Source organism: Crocodylus siamensis, chromosome 2 (genome assembly GCF_052110815.1).
Source record: "Crocodylus siamensis isolate JL-2025a chromosome 2, ASM5211081v1, whole genome shotgun sequence".
NCBI classification, from domain to species: Eukaryota; Metazoa; Chordata; order Crocodylia; family Crocodylidae; genus Crocodylus; species Crocodylus siamensis.
In genome coordinates this window covers 288,542,446-288,565,762 of record NC_143396.1, presented here as the reverse complement: position 1 = coordinate 288,565,762, position 23,317 = coordinate 288,542,446, and the positions used below count along the sequence as shown (strand labels likewise).

The window sequence follows — 23,317 nt, the reverse complement described above, 5'->3', positions numbered from 1 at the left end:
AGTACCTGCGTAGCCAAAGAAATCTTCCAACCCATTTCTAAGAAAGGTGCGCATATAGTGGCAGACACCATTTTCCAAAGTAAAAACACAAACTTCGGTATGCAGAACAGTAGATGTTAGGTGTGGCTCTTATTGCTCTGGGTGGCTTGTCATTTAACCAAACCAAAACTACAAAACTGAAGTTTTCAGTCTGCCAAATCAAAGATGGAGTTACCTCTCTTCCTGGACATGAAATCTAAACATCTCCTGTGAGCAAAACTTGTACTATTCAAGGGCTTTTACAGTTAGTCTCCTCCCTCGCTATTCTCTTTCTGAGAGTGAGTACCAGAAGGTTGGCTGGTATTATGAACTGAACTTTATTGCTCATTTGTTGAATTTTCTAGGCACCATCTCACTACCACACTGTCCTCATGTTTGGGAAGAGTTCCCTGTAAACAGTCCCAAAAGTATTTCCTTGTACTCTTTTGTACGCTTCCCTAAACCTCCCCTTCTAGGTTGCCTGCCAAAAATTAAACTGTTAAACAGACCTCTGTCTGTACCAAATGATTGTCTGATTGCTTTCCCAGCGGTCGGTATCAATTTGCTGTCTCTTACCTTGTATTCTTCTTCAGCCTGTAGCACTAGGCTTCTGTCTCTGTACCTTGGTTTTCGAGGGTTTAATTTTATGTAATCAGTTCAGATTTATCTGTGATGTTGAATACCATTTTTTACTCATCCAGTAATTATCTTTGGGAACAAAAATCCATGCTCAGCAAAGTAGTAAGATAATAAGCAAGGTAGATAAAACAGTTTCCCAGACTGCATTTCTTTTAACAGATCAGTCAGATGAATTCACTTGAACGCGAATTGGAGACCAACTTGGAAAATGAAGGGCTAAGAAAAAAGCAAGTCAAATTGGATGAACAACTTATGGAGGTACATTTCAATAATTATTAACTATGTTAAACAGAGGAAAATATGACTCCATCACACTATGGAATATGTATTTAAAGGTATTTCCTGGTAGGACAGGAACATAAGACACTAATGTGCTAACTCAGTGAGCAAGGCCAATCAAGGTAATCTCTCAATGCCCCATCACATCCACATTAACCATGAAATCCTGCAGCATTACACATACAGCCTGTAAAGTGCCCCGAAGTTTGTCATTCATTTGTGCATGATGAAACTATTGTTCCTTCAGACTTATGATTAAAAGCAACTGGCAAGAAAGGCATAGACTTTTGTATCCCAAGAAAAGGTTGAAACCTCTACTGAACATAACTCATTGAACATTAGTGTGAATTGCAACAGCTTTTGGCTATTAACGTACAAAGCTGCTTTCCTGTAACCACCTACACCTTAAGCACCAGGCATTTTAACCCTAGAGACATTTCTAAGTTGATTTATTTTTCTGAGAACTTTTTCTATATTTATCTTGCTTTAATTTCTGCTTGTAGCCAGCGTTCCCTCTAAGCTGTGTGGCGCATGTGGCCATGGAGGCGTGTTCATGCCATGCACACCACACAGCTTAGAGGGAACGCTGCTCATAGCCATAGCAGAGCAACTCGGAGGCTAGTAGCATAAGATGGCAAGAGTGGGAGAAGCGTCCTTTGTTTTATGTCTGATTGATTCATTTCTATGTGCTTGAAACAAGTTTGTTGAGCAGTTAAAATGAAAATACATTTCATAAGGTTGTTTTCTATTTATGATGGGGATATTTGCCATTGACTCGCCTCTCGTGGTTTTTGTCTGCGGTGCCACACTCAAACAGTTAGCATGTTACTACAGATCCAGAAGCACAAGTTTGAGTTTCACACCAGACTCAAGCTGAAGGCTTCCTCCAGCTAACCAGCTGCAGACAAGGACCTGGTTATTCAGGTGTGATGCAAAGCTAGCCACATTGTTGCCTTAGCTGCCAGCTGCAGAAACAGGCTTGCCTTAACTACTTAACCTTACCACTCAGGCTCAGGACACATCTCTGATCCTTGACTTTAATATAAGCCTGTGTCCTGAATTTGCATGAAAGACCAGTAAAGCAAAGTCTTCTGCCAAAAATGAGTATGAGACTATCTTCCAGAGGAAACTTGCATAGAAAATATCATGGAACAGTTCAAGACTTTATCATTAAATATATATAGAGGCATTTTTTTTATTTACTGATGGTCTTGAACTCTTCCATCATAGCTTATATGCAAGTTTCCTATGTATCTAGGAAATGGGCATGCTGTCTGAAAACACAGATTCAGTTGCACTACAACTGATAAGTGATCCAAAATGCTTTCTTGTGTCTTGTGAGGGTGAAGGACATCAAGGGGAATTGCTTATATAAAAGTTGAGTGCATGGGAGAAATGTTGATGTACTATTTATGTATTAAGATGCCTGACTGTTTCTATCCCCTCTAAAAACCATACATGGAAATAAATGCTCTCAAACTTTATATCTAATATTCAAGATTTTTTCTCTGTCATATTTGACGCACTTTTCCCAACAGGTGTGTATGAAACTCACTTAACTCTTTCTGCCCTCTAATGCCTGTGACTTTCTCTTTTTTCTCTATGCCTGTTCTCCTTTTGTTTGTGGCTAACCTGTGTCTAGAGCTCAGTGGTTGGAACTAGCAGAGAAGGGGGCAGTTCTCTGTCTGACATAGTGTGCGAAGGTAGAGCAATCGTTTTCAATGTACTACCATAGCATGGAGAAATTGAATGTGTTTCTTTTATTATGCTGTTATGTGGATTCTTACAAACCCAATAGCTCTTAAATAAAGGGCCGCTGTTCATTTTAATGCAGCTATTAATGTTTAGTTCAAATGCTGTAATGATGATATGAACAGATGTGGAATAATTGTGAACATCTTCTTCCTGGCATCATAAAGGGCATATTCTAAAGCAGTGATTCTCAAGTTTTTTAGGGCTCCTATACACACGAGCACAGAGGCTGCTCCGTCACGCTGGAAGTCCAGTGCATTGGAGCAGACTCGATTCATCAAATCTGTGGAAGCATGGCGATTCCTGTGCTCCAGCAGCCTCCTGCATCTCATGTATCAGTCTCCCTGTGCTTAAAAATGGCAATAGGGACACTTAAACTAAAGCTCATTGAATGAGTTTTAGTTCAAGCAGCCCCACTGCCATTTTTAAGTGTGGGGAGATGCACAAGAGGCGGCAACGCTTTAATTAGAGCAGCTCTCAGAGCTGCTATAATGAAAGCACTACCCCTCCCCCCTTGGAGCTTGTGTAAAATGCCCTAAGAGTCCATGTATCCCAAAGAAAATGCCAACTCTTAATTTTCATGCTCTTTGCCTACTGAAAAATATTAGAGCAATTCTTCTGCTGTAAATAACTCAGCCCGCAGCAGGAAAGAATGGTTTTGACCATGAACCCTGCATGCCCCTGGAGGCTGGTGGGGCATGGCGAGCTCCCGCAGGTGGTGGTGGTGAGCAGAGATCATGGACTGCCCGCAGATGATATTGGTGGCAAGGGGAGGGGTGGTCGAGCAGGGGGTATATTGCCACATTCAGGGGGTGCACATGCACCTGCATGCACCCCCTCCATGTCGCCAGTGGTTTGACACTAGATTCCTATTTGAAAACTCTGGATTTATTTTGTGAATCGTGTTTGCACACCTAAAAGGACTAACATTGTGTGGGATCCCACAGTACCCTTGAAAGTATCTCAAGGTACCCGTACCCCAGAGTACCCTGGCACCCTGCTTGAGAATCACTGCTCTAAAGTATAGCTTTAACGTAACAGCAAGAACAACAATACTCTGGTAGCTGAAGAGTATAAACTGGATTTCAGAAAATGAAAAGTGGCTCTGAAATTTTAATTTCTTTTTAACTTAAATAGCTTTTTACTTGTTTGTAAGCTTGGAGATGTCTCTTCATATTAACATCTGATATGTTGCATGTCTTTCATTGTCAGACTCTGAACAATTAGCCAGTATATGTGGTCAGATTCAGTAAGAGGCTTAATCTCATAAGAAGTTGTGAGGTATTGCTCCTCTTTGCTCAGCAGATTAGTGTGGTAAAGAATGCACATAATTTTCTAGAGAATACAGGTTTTTACTATTATTTTCTTTAATATCTGTGCCCAACTTTTAGATTTTTCCCAACTGATCTTTCTGTTTCATGTCATAAAAAAATATTCTGAAATATTTTTCAGAAAACCCACCAAACCCATAGAAACTGGACAAAGTTTTTTCTTAGCCTTTTCTAGGAGAGCATTAGAGTAGTCATTTAAACACTGGTTCAGAAATATGTCCTGATGCTTGTGCAAAAATTAAACAGGCCTAATCTCTTCCGAGAATATTAATAACCTCCATATTGCCTGCACCAGGGTACAAAGGTAGAAGCTATAGATAGGGCACAGGAGATTTTATGTGCATTCTAAACAAACCAGGGTTGGATTCAACTCATAAAGGATTTTATGCCGTCTCTACTGAGGCATCCACACTGAAGCTGCCCCAGTGCAAAAAAAAAAAAAAAAAAAAAAATGGTTACAAATGTTCCCAAAATAAATGTACCTGAAGAACAAAGCATGATTGCTATCTGATATTTCTTAATCATGCCATTTGGGAAAGAAGCAGTAAAACCATGCATGGGACTGCAACAACAAACACCCCTACCCAGGAGACCAGGGTAGTTGTTATGAGGGATAAGGTTAATCAAGCCCTCTTGAGACATTGCATTATGTAGCTAATAGGTTAGCAAGAAGAGCCATCCAATTGCATCATGCTGCATGTTGGTCTCATTAAACCCTCAGTATCTGGACTCAATGATTTGTTTCAGATTTTGAAATATCACGAAGTGTTCTAGATAGAAACTTATCTGATTTTTTTTTTTTTTTAATTACATTTTAATTGTCTGGGAAAAGAGAACTATGGGGTTTAACCAGACCTCTAGTCCATAAACTTGACTGACAAATTCCCTCCTGTTATTGTGAGTCTTCTGGGTTCACAGTGGCATTACTGGAACGCTCTGATACCAGAAATGACATTGCACCCCTACCCAGGTGGTAAAAGCAGCACTTCTTCAGAAGGAGAGAGAAGCAAGAACCTCTCAAGCCTGGCCTAAATTTAAACGCTTTTGCTGGTATGGTGATATCAATTAGGAATCTAATTTTTTTTCTTTATCACTTTATGCTGGTAAAAAGCCTTGGTGTAGATGCAATTATACTACCATGAGCTGGTTTCCACCTGTATAAGTACCTTCTGCCCAGATAAACAGGACTATAGGAAAATTTGCTCATATACCTATGCCAGCAAACTTATTTTTTAGTGAAGACAAAGCTTCAGGTTTTGGCAGAAATGAAATCTGTGTATTTGATTTCTAACCTCCCTCTTGAAGGGGCTCTGTCAGATATGGGAGCATACACAACCCTGTTGGCTAGTTATCTGCCCACAATTGAAGAAATTAATTGTGGATTAATTTTATTCAGCATACCACAGTAAATATAAAGAATGAGGAACAGGGTTCTAGTCGCATAATTCAGGATAAGTAGGATTTAATTTCTTAAATCTCCACACACGAATCTGAAAAGTTCTTACCTGTAGCGTAACCTTAAAAACCAGAGATTGAGGCCCCAAGGCATAACTGCACGTATGAGCGTCTCTGAACTTGAGTTTACATTTTGGATCTGGATGAGAACCGATACCTGTGGGCCCATTTTGCCAAGCCACTTCCTTTCACTCCACCCCACACCAGTAGGTTTCATTGGGTCTTGATACCAAACATATAACTGAAGCTGTTAACATAAAGGTATAAAAAAAAAAAATACTTAAGTTAAATATCATTGATTAGTTTGAGTTTAGGCTTTTTCCAGTGACCTAAATCAGTGGTACTCAACCTCCCTAGCCTTGTGGAGCCAGATGAGTGGCCCAGGGCCAGTCCCTGGGCTAGATTCTGCACGCTGGGTTAGTTGGGCGTGATCTGGGACAACGCTGAATGCTGGACCCAGCTGTGGGGCATGTAGACCTGCATCACCCAGCTGTGGGGCTCCCCATGAGTCCAGAAATTTGACAACAGGGGTGTGGTGGTACCGTTAATTGCCCCAACTCTGGGGGCAATTAATGCTGCTACTGCTCCCCCGTCACCACATTTTCTGGCCCTTGGGGGTTGGAGGTTGATCACCACTGACCTAAATCAAAGCTCAGACCCCATCCTAGTAGAATACAAGTGCCTATATATTTTCCCTGTTGGAAACCAAGCAACATTTTTCACTGCCATATTTTTTCTCTGAGCTAAAGGATTACTAGTGCTGCTACAGAATGACTAATGCAGCTCACGTTTTAATCAGTCATTAAGTTTTGAAGCGGGAGCTCGTTTCCAGTGAGGCTCTAGTGCACGTGCTTCCTGAAATGCCCCTTCTCAAAGCTGTGCTGGGAGTGAGCGTAAACTGTTGCGCTTGACGGCTGGTTTGTTTAATCATCAGATGCTACACTCGAGCTCCGGTGCGATGCTTAGCCAGTCGCAGCACACTCGGGAGCTGCCGCAGCTCCAGCAGCAAGGCTGTACCATGGTGCCCAAGGAGCAGTTCCAGCAGCTCCAACATCAGCTGCTTCTAGCAGAAAGGAAGAATCAGCGCCTGCAGGAGGAACTTGAAAACCAACCCTCAGAAACAAACATGCCACAGGTACGATCCTTTTTACTATATGGCTTCCAATGTAGAGCGCACATCTGAGTAGATGCCTTTAGTTTTTTTTTTCCTGATCTGTGATCCTTTCTCTGTTTATGCCAGTTCAAAAACTAAAGATCTTCTAATGAGCATGTACATTGTTTAACTTGAGACTGTAGCTTCAACTGTGCAGTCCTCTTGATTTATTTTTTTTTCCACCCCCTTCAAGCAATATACATTCCTATCTAGGCATTAGCAGCTTTTCTCCTTTTGGTTTACATCGGGGTGTCAAACATGTATGGCTTGTGGGCCAGATCCAGTCCACAGAGCCCCAGAATCCAGTCCCTGATGTTTTCCTGTTGACCCCCACACCACCCTGGACTGGCCCTGCAGTGCTTACTGAAGGAGACATGCGAGTGGGGGCATCTGTGGGCCCGATCCGGCCCGTGGACCAGCCCTGCACTACTCATCCAGTCCACAGGCCCTGATGAGTTTGACACTCCTTGTTGATACTTTTATATGACAGTTCACTATTTCTAAATGTAATATCCAGGTAGGAAGTTACCTAGTTTCCAAGGCGCGGCATACTGTAAATTGCAGAAACGCATACCGTACCGGGGTATTATATTGCTGCCACAAATGGTGGAGTTCAGCTGAGTCCGGTCTTGCATGATAGAATACAAGCATTTTCAATGCTCCTGAAAGTTGGGGTTTTTTTTAACTGAAACCTGGTGATTGTCTGGGCATAGCAGAAGGCCATTTTAGAGGTTCGGGTATGATGCTTTTAAAATACTGGCGCTATTGAAAGAAAACCTGTGGGTTATTTTTCAAGAACACATTGCAGCCACTGCTCATAAAAGACTTAATATATTCACTGCTTTTAATACAGTTTCTAGTTGTGTGTTCCAGTAAAGCCCCAAACTGAAATGCGTAAGAGGTGTGTTACAAGAGATAAGGAGCTGAGCTGGTAGGAACGCTAGCATTTCCAGTGTAAACTACAGTTGCTCTAAGCTGCTTTGCTTTTTTTTCCCCAAAAAGGAAACAAGTTCTCCTGTACCTTCTTTCTAAAAACTGATATGTTAACCTGAGCTTTGTGTGGGGAAGCAAAACTTCCAGTAACTTGATTAAAATGCTAAATACTTTCTCCTGTCTCCTTAACAAATAAGCTTGTATTTTGAACAACGTCATGCTCAGAAGACATTGCAGCATTAAACAACATTGTGAAACCCAAAAGATTGTAAAGTTGGCAAGAGCCTTTGAACCTTGCCCAACAGCTTGGGGGTTTTTTTGTTCCTAAAATTTGTTTTTTGGGGTTTTTTTAAATGGCACTGATCTAGCTTTTCTCTAAGCAACTGACTCCTTCTTTCCTCAACATTACCTATACCCAAATAGGAAGAATTAAAGCACAATATACTCTTTTGGCATAGAAACAATGAACAGTTATTCAAAATGTAGCATCTTTTAAGGGACTCACTAATATTTGAGCTTTTTGGAGATCAGGTGGGGATGGAGGGAATAGGTGTATGAAAAAAAGAATATTCCCATCCTTATGTGCTTTAATGGCCTTTAAGGCTGTAAAAGAGTTCTTCTATGATACTTAAAAATATTTTATAGGTTTTTTGGTTTGCTTGTTTTTTAATGAGACAGAACCCAAAACAGGAAACTAAAGGTGAGCATAACAATGAATTAAAAGCAAGCTGCCTTGCATTATAAGATCTTCTGTTTGGGCCTCTAGTGAAAAGAAGCAATATTACCATAAACTGAGCTTCTTTGCTCATGCAGAAAGGGCTGATGAGTAAAATATAATGCTTAATTTCGAATTTTATTTATAACGAAACAAATAAATAAAAACTGAAAACATGCACAAAAAATCTGCGTTACAGCAGTGTTTTCAATTATGCTCCGGACTGTGTTAAAAGGAATCAATCAAGTGTATGATCTTTTAGGGCAGGGGTGACCCAATGCAGCACAAGTAGCACAGGCAGCCTGTGTGTGTGGCGGATGGCAGATCCAAGAGGGGACAGACGGTACAGCAGCAGAAAGCAGATCTGGAAGGAGGAAGCAGAGGAGGAAACTTGACAGGGAGCACAGGGGAGAAAGCAGAGCAATAGACTGAGCAGGGGAAGGGGATTGGAGTGACACTTATAGAAGAGGAGTGTAATTTGTGGTACCCTGTTTAAAAAAAGGTGGGGGGGAATGGCCCCTACTGTTTTAGGGAATGGAAAAGTTTTTACATCGTTTGAAAGCTCACCCAGGTCAACCTATGCATCTGCTGTAACTAGCAGCTCTGCAGATGAATATCAGGTAAATCTTTCCTGTTAGATGTTCTGTAAGACTTATCTGTGGGAAAAGGGCACTGGATTCACCACAAAAAAAAAAAAGAGATATAGATGTGCCTAGTTGAACCTGTGAACAACTTTACTGTAGACACCTTTAAAACCCATATAAGCTTTTAGTAGAGATTAATGTAGTTAGCTGAAGGTAAAACAAGATATACAAGTTCTAGGGTGCTTACAATGGAGATTAGCATGGGTTGATCAAATACATCTTTTAATCTGCTAAACTTGTATGCTGTCCCAATACCGGCAAAGGCCTACATATGTGAATGCCTTTTAGTTCATCAAAAGGAAGACCATTTTTATAAAAATGTTACCTAAATTCTCATTTCTCACTGAATTTTTTAGTTTTAATATCTCCCTGATTTTGAGGACTAATTTGCCTGAGCTTACATACATTTTAATGTCCCCTTTAGCTTCTTGAAAACTTGCATAATATCCCCACTCCATCTTGTCACCAGTGAGTACAATCCCAGAAGATCCATGCTTTCTATGTAAATTTAACCTAGCCCTGATGCAGTTGTTGAAGCCTGAGTTCCTTCTATACTATGGTTCTCAAAATCACTTGCAGCAAACTTACTGACAAGTATAGAGGACAATATTTGACAGTCTGTTTGAATTATTCTGTGGTCTTTCTGTATCCCCATCTTGCTTTTTGATCACAGCAGTGTCTGTACATGTCTCGATTCAGTTTGCATCATTGTCTAGCAACTGCCCTGCAAAGATTGCTGCTTTGTCTCCATGACTAGGGACAGAAGCTGCACATAAACCGGTATAAGTGATTGGAAACTGGTTCAAATCTGTAACGCAACAAGTTCAGTGCATGTAAACCACTTTCAAAATGGCCAAAACTGGTTTAAGATGAACCTAAAATGGATGTAGTATCAGACTTAACTGATTTACGTTAAATCGGTTTATTGAACTTCTGTCCCAGATCCCCTCCAGATTCAAGTTAATTCAGTCCCCCAGCATCCCAGGATGCTTTGCACCTCCCCTGCAAACCCTCCATCGCAGGGTGTGGATGGGATGGCCTTGGCCCAAGCTGTCTGCTCCAGCTAAGCAGGGAGGCATGCTCTAGCATCTCCCCAGCTTCTGGCCTGGGCTGTTGTAGGCACGTGGCTGCGTTTCTGGAATCAAAAGTGAACATCTGTCCACTTGCTTATCAGTTTAATCTATGCAGCCTAGACTAACCTGCAAAGATTGAATTGATTCAATCTTGGGCTTTTAGCTATCCATACTTAGCCCACGTTTTCAAATTTCCCCCAAACTGAAGCACTTGAGCCATTTGTCTTACTCATACTAACCTGTTTGGACCAGTCTGAATCCTAGTTTTTCTATTTTTATTTTAATCCATCTGGGGCCGAGTGCCAACTGGATACTTGTTTCTGTGCTTTTTATGCAGAATGGAAAGTCATTATTATATTCCTTTTTTACTTTCCTCCCTCCTTCAGTAACTCGCCAGTGTTTTCCATACACGGACAGTTTTCAAACATGCACTTTCTAATGCCGTAATTTCTAACAATAATTCTTCTGTCCAAAATACTTTTGAAGGTGGTTTTTCTCTCATCCCATACGAGTGATCAGAGCAAAAACTTCAAAAAGCTTCCCCCAAGGCTTTCTTCTTGCTTGAAAGTTTTAAAATATAACTTTCTACTGAAACTTTGTTAGCCTACAGCCAAGTTGCGTGTCCCAGGTGCATTTTATTTGCAAACTAGCTTGAATATGGAAATGTTAAGACCTCTTTCTGTAGGTCCATGAGAGAACAATACCTCTAATGTGCAGGTGTCCTTAATCTCTTAAGATTATAAGACTAGATACTGCCACGGTTGTCTTACTTTAGCCAGAAGATTAACAGCTTTGTTTCATTTCAGTTAGGAACTGCATACAATTGGCTGACTGTTCCCATTCCCTTCCCTCTCTCCAAAAAAAAAGCCGAACTATCTGAAGGGTCCTTTACCCCTACAAAACCTGTTCTGAATGTCTTCACAGTTGCATTTATGTTGTGCTAATACTAATTTCTACAAGTGTAATATGTAATTCCTTGCATGCTTTTGGTGCTTGTTCCTTTTGTTTCTGTCTTGCTTTGCTTGCCTAGCTGGTATTGGTGACTTGCCTTAATCGTGTATGTATTTAAAACAAAAAAAAAATCTTGATATCAGGGTGAAGTGTCCCACTTGCCTTCTTTCTCTAGGCCTTGCTACCGGAGCAGCGAGCAGTGCATGCAGATTCCTACAGGAGGATTGGGCACCTCTGAAAGCTTGGCTGCTAATGATCTCATTCCTTACCATGATAACCTTACATACACACGAACTGGCATAAGCTGAGAAATTTGAGGGTCAAATTATACTGTGGTTTTTTTTTTAAAAAAAAAATCCTCTACAGTATTATGTGGGTTTTTTCCTATTTATTTGTGTAGAAGTTATTCTGTGAAATTTCACAAGCTGTCGTTTTCAATTTGTTACAAATCATTTTATTTATGTTATTTAAATTGTCAATGTGTTCAGTGTGGAAAGAAATACACTATTTTTCTCAAAGTGCTGTAACTATTTTTAACAAAAGGTACTAATTTTTATATGAGATTTGAAGAAAATCTGGACTATTTATACTTTTTGTATAAGTTGTATAAACTTTTTAACAGGGAAAGGTGACACTTTGATGTAAATGAGAAATAAAAAAATCATTTTAAATATAGTAGTGTGTCTTGTCTTACTAATATCATAGTGATTGTATTCATAGTTTATCTGCTTTTGTAGACAAGAATGCTTTTGCTAGATAAAATCTGTTTCTACTGTCTTTGAATACTGGAAATGTTGACTATCAGTATGTATTCTAGTTCCATGGTTACAAAATGTGTCACTATTACATCTGTATTTGAGGACAGAATTTGTCACCTTGAAGTATCAACATCATATGCAGTATTGGGATTTAAAAACTAGGGCATGATTTCATAGTTCTTAATGATGGAAGTCCATTTTCAAATCAAGTATTTAGTATTCCCATGTTTCTCAGAAATTACTGCAGTTTAACCTAGATTTTAACATTTTTACCAGGTTTATGTAAACTGTGAAATATTTTTCAAAACAGTTTTGATTCAATGAAGTTAGGTTCATGCAAAAGATCTCATGTGGAGTCTTGAGTTGGTTTCCTCTCTTCCTGTAGATTCAAAGGTATACTTTGGGAATTCATATAATGTTCAGATAAAACATAGTGTCATTTGTTTCAGGTTCATTTCAACCATAAAATTACATGTTACAAATCAGAGCCAATTAAAACAAATCCTTTGAGACCAGGAAAGTTAACACTATTCTGCTTGTCCAGTCATTCCTTTCATACTTAAAGCCAAATAAAAAGTAGCTTTTGACCCATGTCTCAGAGAATCCCACTAAATTTATGAAAGATCATTTCTAGCCAAAGTTTGTTCAACTGTGGTAAGTCTACATAGTGGGGAGGGATAGCTTTTTACATTATTTTCTTTTAGAAAAGTATCCAGAACAATTGCATTATGCTGCTTCCTACATAACTCCTGTATATTCAAAACACTTAAACTATTTGCAGGCTACATATTAAAAAAACAAACAAAAAAAACAAAAACCTTCTACTGAGAGGATTTTTGGTGCCTCTCCAGGAAAATATAATGTTAACTGCAATTAGCTTTATAACAGAATCTGTTCTATCACAAGCAAGGATTACTCTCCCATTTGGAAAAACTGTCTTCCTCCAACAGCCTATCCAAGGCCAAGGGAAGTGGCTTTTCTCTGGACCTCTCTAGGGCCTAGTATCTTAAAGTGACTCTTGGCTAACACACACTCAAATGTCTTTAAAAATGGGCAAGTGGCTTTTGTTGGTATTTCCTTTCCTCTGATTGCCACAAATCAGCGTATCACAAAATACTATTCTTAATAATCTTGTATTATAATACATATAATAATCCTTTTCCCAAATGATTCAAAGAAATCTTAGTGCAGAGTTTGATGTTGCAAGCATTCATATGGCAGTGCATTACTGTTTTCTGTTGGATTGTGAGTTGCATTCATGAAGGAACTGGACAGAAGGAAGCTGATTTAGTAATATTACTGAATAGCCAGAAGTCTATAATCTGCTAATAAGGACATTTAAAGCTACAGCATGAGCCATTTAATAGACATAAGCCTTAAAGAAGACTCGGACATTGTATACAAACTCAGGAATAACCTGCAGTGAAATGAGACCTATGGGGGGGTGTTGTTTGTTTGCATATGGCTTGACTCTCACATAACTGTTGCTTTTCAGGGAGGTAATGACCAGCTTCTAAGAGTGATGGAAAAACGAATGATGGATGTTGAACAGAATCTGAGGCTTGTGAAGAGGCTTCTCCAAGATAAAGTAAATCAACTGAAAGAGCAAGTAAGCTTTATCATTCTCTTTCTGGGAGCCCTGACATAACTTGTGTTCATAACTCAGCGAGCAAAGCTTACCAGATTGGTACTTGGTCAAAGTAGCTAGTTAAAGACACTTTAACTAGGGACAGAGGACATATGCACACATGCATGTGATGCAGTGCCCGACACTTTTAAAAGCGCCCGGTGCTGCATCATATGAATTTGTATAAATGGCAAAATCTGCGTCAGCACTGACTGAGCAGTGACGTGCTTTTGAACTAAAACGCATCGAAGGTGTTTTCACTTCAAAGCACACCACTGCCATTTTCTTAGCGCTGATGCACATTTTACCATTTATACAAATGCATGTGATGCAGTGCCAGGCACATCAGTTCGCATGCTCCAGAGAATCAAGTCTGCTCTGATGTGCTGGATTTCCGGCGCACCAGAGCAGACAAATGTATGCATATAAATGCCCAGAAGTTGCAAATAAATCTGTATAAATGATTGGAAACCAGTTCAAATCTGTAACACAATAGAAGTTCAGTGCCCATAAATCAATTTCAAAATGGCCAAAACCAGTTTAAGATAACCTGGTTAGATGTGGTATCAGACTGAACAGATTTAGTTTAAATTAGTTTATTGAACTTATGTCCTAGATCCCCTCCAGATTCAAGTTAACTCACAGTCCCCCAGCATATCAAAATGTTTTGACACCTCCCCTGCAACCCCCGCTCCCTCACAGGGTGTGCAGACTAGCCCTGGCCCAAGCTGTCTGCTCCAGCCAAGGAGGGAGGCATGCTTTAGCCCCACGAGCTTCAGGCCTGGAAAGCTGCAAGCATGTGGCTGGATTTCCAGAATCAAAAGTGAATGTCTCTTCACTTGCTTATTGGTTCAATCTACGCAGCTTAAACTAACCTGTGAAGATGAATAGAATCATCTTTGGGATTTTTGACAGTCTGCACTTAGCCTTCATGCTTCTAGCTCAATATATAGCATGCTTACACAAATGTCCGTAAGGCCCAGATTCTAGGTTGAGCTTCACCTCCTGCCTTTACATATTAATAATTCACTAAGAATTATGAGCATTCAGTACAGTAGGACTTAAAAATGGGAAATAAAACCATTCAAACTAGAAGAGGAATATTAATTGAAAAAGTTGTATTTTCAGCTTAGAGGGGAAAAGGTGCTTTTACTGAAAATTACATTTCTCACCAGTTTCCTCTAAGGAGTCATTCATATAGCATGTGGAACAGGAAAACTTTACCCAAACATGAAACATTTTTTGCTCCTGTTTCTTTTTATAAAAGATGCAAATAATTTCTGAGTCATACAAATGTTTTTCTGTTCTCCCTTGGCAAAAATTAAATTCCCATGAGTTTTTAGCAGTTTTACAACATAAATTACACTAACCTATTCCAGATTTTTCAAGCCTGAGCAGTGAAATAGCATGCAAATAGCCATCTCTTATACTGGAAGAACTGGTACACATGTAACTGGGTATACTGAGCTCAGAGCTTGCTTAACTTTCCTCTGGCATATCCCACATACTTTAGAATCTGTCAGCTGAAGTAATGGTTCTGTGTGAACAAAATCAACTGCAGAAATTGGATAAGTCATACAACATGTATACAGTATTAAGTCAGGCAGGTACACTTTGGCTGATTTATTTGAGGAGAAATTAAAAATACCTGAGAGAATAGTCAACAAACTTGTTTTAAAAAATAAATTTTGTTGGTGTACTGGATAGAAGTAGCCAAGATCATTTTGTTTCTTCTTCGGACTTGCCTTGTAGAGAGAACTTATCCAGCCAAAGTTGCAAAAGGCAGAAATAAGATGATCTTGTATTTAGTCCCACAGACTTGGCTTTGTTGGAAAGCCCCAGTATGCTGTCTTCCGCCTCCCCACCCCTTTTTGCAGGTGATTGAATTGATCATAAGGCCAAGGAAGCTTCCAAAGACTGGTTTTAGTACAGTTCCCACTGGATACTGAGGAATTGTTGAGTAGTGACTTTGGGTAGAAAGAAGAAAGAAAGATGATGGAGAAAAATTAGGAAACTGTTACTGAATTTGTCATGCTGAGTGATATTAAACTTCTAAGTACACCAGCATTAAACTTCTAAGTACAATCTCCAAGTGAAATATACTATTGATTTATCAGGAACAAGGGTTCAGGGGTTAAATGCTACAAAACAGTGATCTTCAACCTTTTTAGACTTTAGGCACCCCTTGGAAAATGCCAGTTTTTAGCTTCCAATCACTTCTTGACTATAGAAAAATCCTAAAGCAATTCTTCCATGACAAAAAAACTCAGAAAGATCACAGCAATACAGAATGGTTTTGGCACTGTAGATCTCTATTTGAAATCTCTGGGTTTATCTTGTAACTCGTGTGGATGCTTGCATACCTGATAATGCTAATACTATGGGGTATTCTGAAGCATCCTTAAAAGGATCTCGCAGAATCTTAGGGTGCTGTAGCCCCCTGGCTGAGAATCACTGCTGCAGAAGGTCTAGGCGGGAAGAAATAAGGCCTCTGGTGGCCCAGCCCTGGGGCTCTGAAGTCGTCATTGTAGCTGGATTTATCCATAAACTGGCTTACTCTCATAGGGCGCATCCCTACGAGCAGGCACATGTGGTTTGCAGCACTGCAAACCAGCCTGTGGCACCAGGAAGTGCATGCGCTTCCATGTGTATGCGTTCACCATGCTTCCTAATTTGGAGTGCGGCAAGTTTTTTTTTTTTTGACGCTGGGAGATGCCAGTGTCAAAAAAAAAAAAAAAAAAAACGCACCAAAAAAAAGCAGTGTGGCACATGTGGCAGCAGTGTGTGCTGTCCAAAACCAGAGCCTGGCCAGCCGGAGCCACACTGGCTGTTGCATCGCTCCCACTGCAGTTCCAGGAGGCCCCCAGGTAAGGCTCCCCTACCCCAACCTAGGGCAATTTGCCACGTGGCAGAGCATGCATGCAGACGCATGCCCAGGAACAACTAGCAGAGGCACAGATGCATGCTGTTGCTAGTTGTTCCCAGGGAAACACACATTCCCACTGCCAGGGACATGCCTGTAGGGTCTATCTTTTGCCCTTTTTGGTGTCTAGAAGTGCTAGAAGCCCTGACCTAGTTCCTTCACAAGTACCAGATGAAGTGTTGAAAAAGTGTTCCTCTTTTACAGATAAAAACATAAGATGGGAAGCAATAGAAGTATAAAGGAGAGGGGAAGTACTCTCCAACTGAAGAGTTTTTTGGGGAGTATCCCCCCTTCCCTGCAAAAATCCATGAAATGCAACACTGAAAGCTGCCCTTGTATAATAGCTTAAGTCCCCCTCATGGCTGTTCTCAAAGGATCACTGTGCTTGGCTGTATACCCCGTTATATGCCCACTAAATAAGTGCATAATTTGTTCAAGTATATAATGCCAGTTCTAACCTGTTGCTTATTACTTTCATTATAACGTGAGCTAGTGAACTGTGCATTGGCTAAGCACACAGCATTTATTAGTTCTACTGTCTGCTTTTTTTAATGTAATTGTACTTTGATTAATTACGCAGAAATGATGAAGGGGAAGCCCCTTTCAAAGGGCTGCTGTTAGAAGTTTTGACCAAGATGGGGAGCTGATCAGGTCGGGGGCTGCAAGTACTGCAGCCATATGAACTGAATGCGCATTATTTGCATTGTCATGTTTGGAGAAGTGCATTCTCTTCACAGCCTTTTTTCAGCTATGCCCTTAAGCCTTGTATAGAATAACATGTTGATGGGACACTTCACCCAGTTATTCCAACCAGGGGGAAGGCCGTGCGGCTTTCCAGGGGACCAGTAGCACATCTAATAATGAGCTGTGGCATGTGAGAGCTGAGGCCTGATTTTGCAAGCTTTAAGTGTCAATCACATGAGGAAGGTTTTATAGATTTGCTCTCTTTGCATTGTGGACCTATAGCAACTCTCTAAGTTAACTTTGCTCATAGGCTTTTTTCAGCAGGAGTGTCTGTACAGGAAACGACTGAACTGGGTTTGTCTATACTGTGGGTGATCTCCTCTGATGGTTATGTTTTTGGACAAGTGCTCAGTCAAAAATTGAAATGGTTTCCTTACTTTGTCAGTAGTGCTCTCACTTCTGTTCTTTTCATAGCAATATAGCTGGGAGTAATTATTTCTCATTCACTATTTAGCTTTCCAAGAATACTAAAGCAGATGCGATGGTTAAGGATCTCTATGTTGAGAATGCACAGTTGCTGAAAGCTCTGGAGATGACAGAACAGCGGCAGAAAACAGCTGAGAAGAAAAACTACTTACTAGAAGAAAAAATTGCCAATCTCAATAAAATCGTAAAGAACTTGGTATCACCATCACTGAATTCCACACCTCCGTTAAGGTCAAAATAAAGCCATATGTATGTCGACAAGTTCATGCACTTTACTGAAATGTCAAGATTTCAGCTTTTCGCTGTGCTGCCTTTTTATACTATTAATGTTAGTTAATAGAGGTCTCAAAGTCGGTGGTATAAAGTTAATGCCTAAATCAGAAGCTGCCAACAAATTTCTGGTTTGCATTCCTAAACTATCTTCTTGCCCAGTTTTGTCTAAAACTAGGCATTTCTGGATTGCAAAGAGATTCAGATGTGTTATTCCAGGTAATTTATTCTAGTCTTTTAACTGACTTCAGTTTTTAAATATGATCTCTGAATTTATTATAGTGAATCCATTTGGTAATTCTCATCTGCGTTGAAACCTAGATCTCAAGCTTTTAGGTTGTGTATAATACTTTCATATTTAAACTGAACATATCACTGGGTCCCTTCAGATTAACAAGGTCTGAATGGTCCTTATTGGGACGTGTGCATCATCAGTGTTTCCTGTATGCTGCAGTTTGATTCTACAAGATCCCTAAATCAATGCTCTCTGCCTTACTTAGTACTTGCAGCCAGTTGATCGGTGGTGTTTTCTCCCCAGAGTACACAGGCTGTACCTGTGTAAATAGACTGTTATCTTCAACCAAGCATAACTGTATTTTCTCTTGAACATCTCATTTGATAAATGGGAACATGAGTTCTGTATAGTTGCACTGCCAACCAATGAAAACCTCCTACAATTTTAGGCCTTAAAGTGTCTCCCTGTGTAAGTAGTTTTCATTTTCTTTAGCCTGTGATAATGTATATCAAGATCCTCTAATAGATCTCCTAGGCCCATTCAGAGTTTTTTTTTTTTATTCGACTGCAATGGGACTCAGCATAGACTTTGCTAGTATGCTGGTACAGGTTAGGTTTGTGATGGATAAGGATGCATCTTCAAGGTCACCTCAGCAACTCAGGGAATGTTGGAATGAACTGGCTTCCTGTACTAATAGAGATCTTCATACTTGCATATGAAAACAACATTCAAGCTTTAGGAAAAACAGGATAAACCAAATGTTATGGTCTAATATGACTGGGTTAAAAAAAAAAAAAAGGCCAGCAAATTTTTAACTTAAAATGTTTGTGAAAAGTATTGATGACAGGGACCAGATTTGAAATCTTCACTTTCTGAAGCTTTCAAAGTACAGTGTAAGTAGGGGTTTATGGAGGAAGGGGTAAAAAAAGACTGTCCTGTCTTTGAGACTACCAAAAGGTGCTAATTATGACAGTGTATGTAAAATAGCAGCAGTCCACTAAAAGCCAGTATGAGACTGCCCACAAGATACCAGCTAGCCTACAGAGAATGACTTTGCTGATTCTTATTTTGCCAGATGCCACAGTTTGCTAAAGAAGCACTGTAAAGGATGTTAGGTCTAAAACATTACTAACTGGAGGGTAGGAGGTTTGGATTGGGTAAATACAGGGTGTAACTGTTTCTTGTAAGGTTAACCTGCTCATTTCCTTTATGCAGCTGATAAAAGGAATGTTATTAAACCCTGGATAGAAATGTTTATCATTTTTGTTGCATATAGAAATGAGGAAGATTAACACAACATGGATTCTGCACTAGTTTCTTGATGAAAAGGTTGCAATGAATATACAGGGTCGCATTTACAATAAAATCAGTTTGCATGCAGTTCTAATTTTTTAAACCCCTAAAACTTTTAAGATCCATTAAACAAATCTTTTAACAGGTTTAGGACAACTATAGTTAAAAGTAGTTCAGACCTATGCAAAGCATGACATTCTTAGTTAGAAATTACTTCCCAACTGTGCTAGTTTTCTGTCCGTTTGTTTACTTTTAATCTTCTATCTTTATAAATAATCTCTCAATATCTGATCTCTGTGCCCTTTTTTCATTACCTGCAGAAGCAGTTTATAGCATATTGCATTACAATACATGGGAGTTCCCTCTAAATTCCAGAGTTACATATATTTTGCTTCTGCTAATACTTGAGCTGTAAAAAAATAAAATTCATAAAACTCAGATGCATGGGTAGTGTTACCAACTTATATTAACAATAAGAAACATTGAGAACACCTTATTGTAAATAAACATCTAAATTGGAAAAAGTGTATTTGAAATGGTAGTGCCAACAAGGTTGAATTGACTGTGGTTGTTCTATGAACAACTGTTCAATAACGCTTTCATCAATTTTTCTTAGACCAAACCTGACTTGACTTAATGTTAAATCCCATGTTTTGTCATGTATTTTAGTCTGCCCTTAATTTTAAACCATGGTGTAATTTCATAATCTCGCATGACAGCTCTTTTTAAAGGATAGGCCCCTCACTCAAATATTTCCTTCCTGGCATTAGTTTTTTCATATATATATGCTAGGTGCCCATTGCAGAGTAGCTGTCCAGAATAAAAGGCAGGCAGGCAGTTCTAGTTCTCCCCTGCTATTCCAGTGTCTCCATTCTTCCTGGTGGCTACAAATGTGAAGGAGCAAGAAGAAAGTTTAGCCTCTTACTTCTAGCAAAACTTAATTCATTTCATCAGGATATCAGGTCTAAGCACTGAATTCTCAAAGGGCCTGTCTGCATGCTTTGGAAAACGCAATGTTACACTGCTCAGAGCATAGAGCAAGAAGAGGGAGAATAGTTGTGAATCTTAGGACCCAAAGGCTGATGCCCCGCATCAGTAGAATGTTTGCTTGACCACTGAGCTGGCATGATGGCTTACATATTTTTTTTTTACAGTGTTTGGACTGGTGGAAATAAACCTGCAAAGGGCTAAGTATTTATGATGTGTGTGTGTGTGAATATAAACCTAGCTACACAGTACAGGCATTTTCGAGATGCCAGAGTATTTAATAATAAGTTAAAGTGCACTCAAAACTTGAACTGCAAGGCCTCATTCAAAATGATGGATCTTGCCAGTTAAGACATTATGATATTACTAGTGTTCTAAAGACCAGTGTGTCCAACACTATGCCATGTGAATCACTGTGAAGATGTGTGGTGTTTGATAGAGGATAGATGTATGAGTTCACTCAACCACTTGTATTGTATCTGTACAGGTAAAAAGCTGTTTGCCAATTTGCTTTGGTAAAAGCATATATTTGCCCATTCTCTCTTGCAATTGAAGCTCACTTTAAATGCAAAGAGGAAATTCTTTGAATTAATCAGAGCAAAAAAGATTATAAACCAACTGGCATTAGTTATTTATAGATACTGCATAAAATGTGAAGCAAAGGAACTGGGTGTTTCAGTGAAGAACAAAAATCCATCAGTATGTTTAAAGGAAATTGTATCACTAGGATAACTGCATTTCAACCCTCTTCCCCATGAATCGCTTCTGTTTCCACTATATGTCAAATACTGTAATTACTGACAACTTATGTATTGATGAATATCAGTATGGGTATTTTTCTATCAAGGTTGTATTTTCTGTGTAATGTAATACCTTTATATAATCATGTAAAAATGAAAGATGAGCCATCCTATATAATGTGTATAACTAATGTAAAAATGTGTATAATTAATGTAAAAATAAATTGGTCTATGTTCATTCACTGTTTGGCTTTGTTTCTTTGTCTTATGTAAAAAATATTTGAGTATCTTGTGGAGATTATACCTCTATTCAGCTGCAGTGCAAGTGCCTATGTTAGAGTTAATTTTAAATTAATAAGGTAGCAATACAAATAGTAGTTTAAAATAAATAAATAAATAAAGGATCTGTCCTGAGAAGTAACAAGCCTGCTTGAAGGATCAGATACTGAATTCGTATCTTTTTAATTGTTTTACTATAGCCTGTTCTCAGCCTCCAGCTACTTTCTGCTTCGTCATTTCTACTTATGTAAATATTCTACTTTATTTTTTAGTAAAAGCTACTCTTTAATACACTAGTTGATTTCATCATTCTTCATTAAAAAGGTGAAATATTCAGAATTTAAGATTTAAAATTCCCTTTTCATTTGTATATGATTTGAAATGGAGATTTTATTCCCAAGAGATGCAGGAGTCTGTCTGTTCTAAATCCTCTAAAATGTTGTGTTACTATACTTCTTGGATACATGCGAGATGGTAGTTTTTCATATTTGTTAAATGCGTAATCAAAAACCATATGAAATATTCAGTACAAATCTGGCCTGCAGCCCCTTATAGTAGACTTTTAAGTATGTTCTGCTTCTGTATCCATGAATGTTACTGTGATACATCTGAACATTTCTGGGTTCCCGCATTTTTCAATGACATCATTACAGCTTCTTGCCAAACTGGTTTTGTATTAATCCATAGCATTGAATGCTGCAGGGCTTGTAGTACTGGATCATAACGAAATCCTGTAAGTCAAAAGACCACTAAAATTCCAAGCATTCTGTTTCCTCTTTTTTGATGAGCTAGACAGACACTCATCATTTACTATAGTGTGTCTGTAGATGGCTCATAACCATAGGCTAATACTTTGCAGTTATGCAGCCCTCAAGGATCTTAAAGCACATAATTAACGTTCATAAGACCCTGAAGTTTGCTATTATCTACATTTACAGAAGCGTGAGAATAAAGGCAAAAAAGCAAGTGCTGTTTTACTTGCACCTCACAGGAAATTGGTGGCCCAGCTGGAAATAAGAGCCTTGCCTTGTTCATTCTTCCATGGAGAATATTTGAGTGGTTTTTGTCTTTTTCTCTCCCTCATTATAAACATCTTTATAAAAATTATATACTGATATATTAAAATCAGCATGAAAAGGGAAGGGGGGAGGTAGCAAATTTCACAAACACTTGAGACTGGATTGTAATTCTGCCACCCTGGAACTGCTTATCCCAGCTGGAGGGAGTGGCATGTGTTGACAATGCTTGTTGGATTGGAGCTGCATTCACTGTGCTAGAGGGAACCCTAGTGCAGGGGTGGGCAAAACGCGGCCCATGGGCCGGATGTGGCCTGCCAGGCCATTCTGTCTAGCCTGCAGGGCCCCTAAAAATTTAGAAAATATATATCTGCCCCTGGCTGCCTGTAATGTGGTCCTCGATGGCTTGCCAAAACTCAGTAAGCGGCCCTCCGCCTGAGAGAATTGCTCGCCCCTGCCCTGGTAACAGAATGATGAGCGCTAGGGCATTTTTGCTACTATCTGCTAAATCCTCTTCTGAGTCTGGTGGGATGACACTGGTGGTAAAAATTAATAATCCCTGTCGTCTTGTAGCTTTTACTACTGCAACTGCCAGTCTGAATCCAGGAGGACAGGATTTAGTTTTTCCAGTGCAGATGAGCAGCACTTTTTTGTAATGCTACTCCAAGTAGACTTTGCTGGTGCTAGTCCAAGTCTCGTGAGCTAAGCTAGAATTGTTATGGCCCAAATTCTCTTTCAGGTGTTGAAATGCAATGTGTGTAGAACTTAGATCCCTTTTTCTAACTGTTTTAGCCTTGTCTTTCTGGGCACGCTCAGAAGATACCCACTATGGTCAATTTTGCTGTCACTACAGAGCATAGGAGAACTCGATGTCATGCAAATCCCCAAAGCTTTAATCGGAAGACAGCAAGGTGGAGAAATTATTAGGAGGAGGATGTGTGCAGGAAGAGGAGGAGACCTTCCTTTCTCTTAGCCCAATAGCCTGGTGGTAGGGCACTTGCCCAGGAAGAGGTTCTAAGAGGTTGAATTCACATCTACTCAGCAAAGTGGAGGTGGAGTCAGAAGAAGTCATCAAG

At 39.5% G+C, this 23,317-nt stretch overlaps 1 protein-coding gene across 4 annotated transcripts in view; it reads left to right on the top strand.

The window, feature by feature from the left end:
* The window catches only part of NIN (ninein), a 100,028-nt gene extending 78,844 nt beyond the window's left edge, over positions 1 to 21,184 (top strand). For 2 of the 4 annotated variants that reach the window (XM_090034345.1, XM_090034346.1), the window contains exons 27-30: positions 817 to 915; positions 6,409 to 6,609; positions 13,197 to 13,310; positions 17,450 to 21,184. In XM_090034345.1, coding sequence (XP_089890471.1) covers positions 817 to 915; positions 6,409 to 6,609; positions 13,197 to 13,310; positions 17,450 to 17,662 — 627 coding nt within the window. In that variant the 3' untranslated portion in view covers positions 17,663 to 21,184. Of the gene's footprint in view, positions 1 to 816; positions 916 to 2,578; positions 2,640 to 6,408; positions 6,610 to 11,118; positions 11,619 to 13,196; positions 13,311 to 17,449 lie in introns of those variants that run through there. The other 2 variants (XM_090034347.1, XM_090034348.1) reach the window with 2 other exon arrangements.
* The last annotated feature ends 2,133 nt before the right edge of the window (positions 21,185 to 23,317 follow it).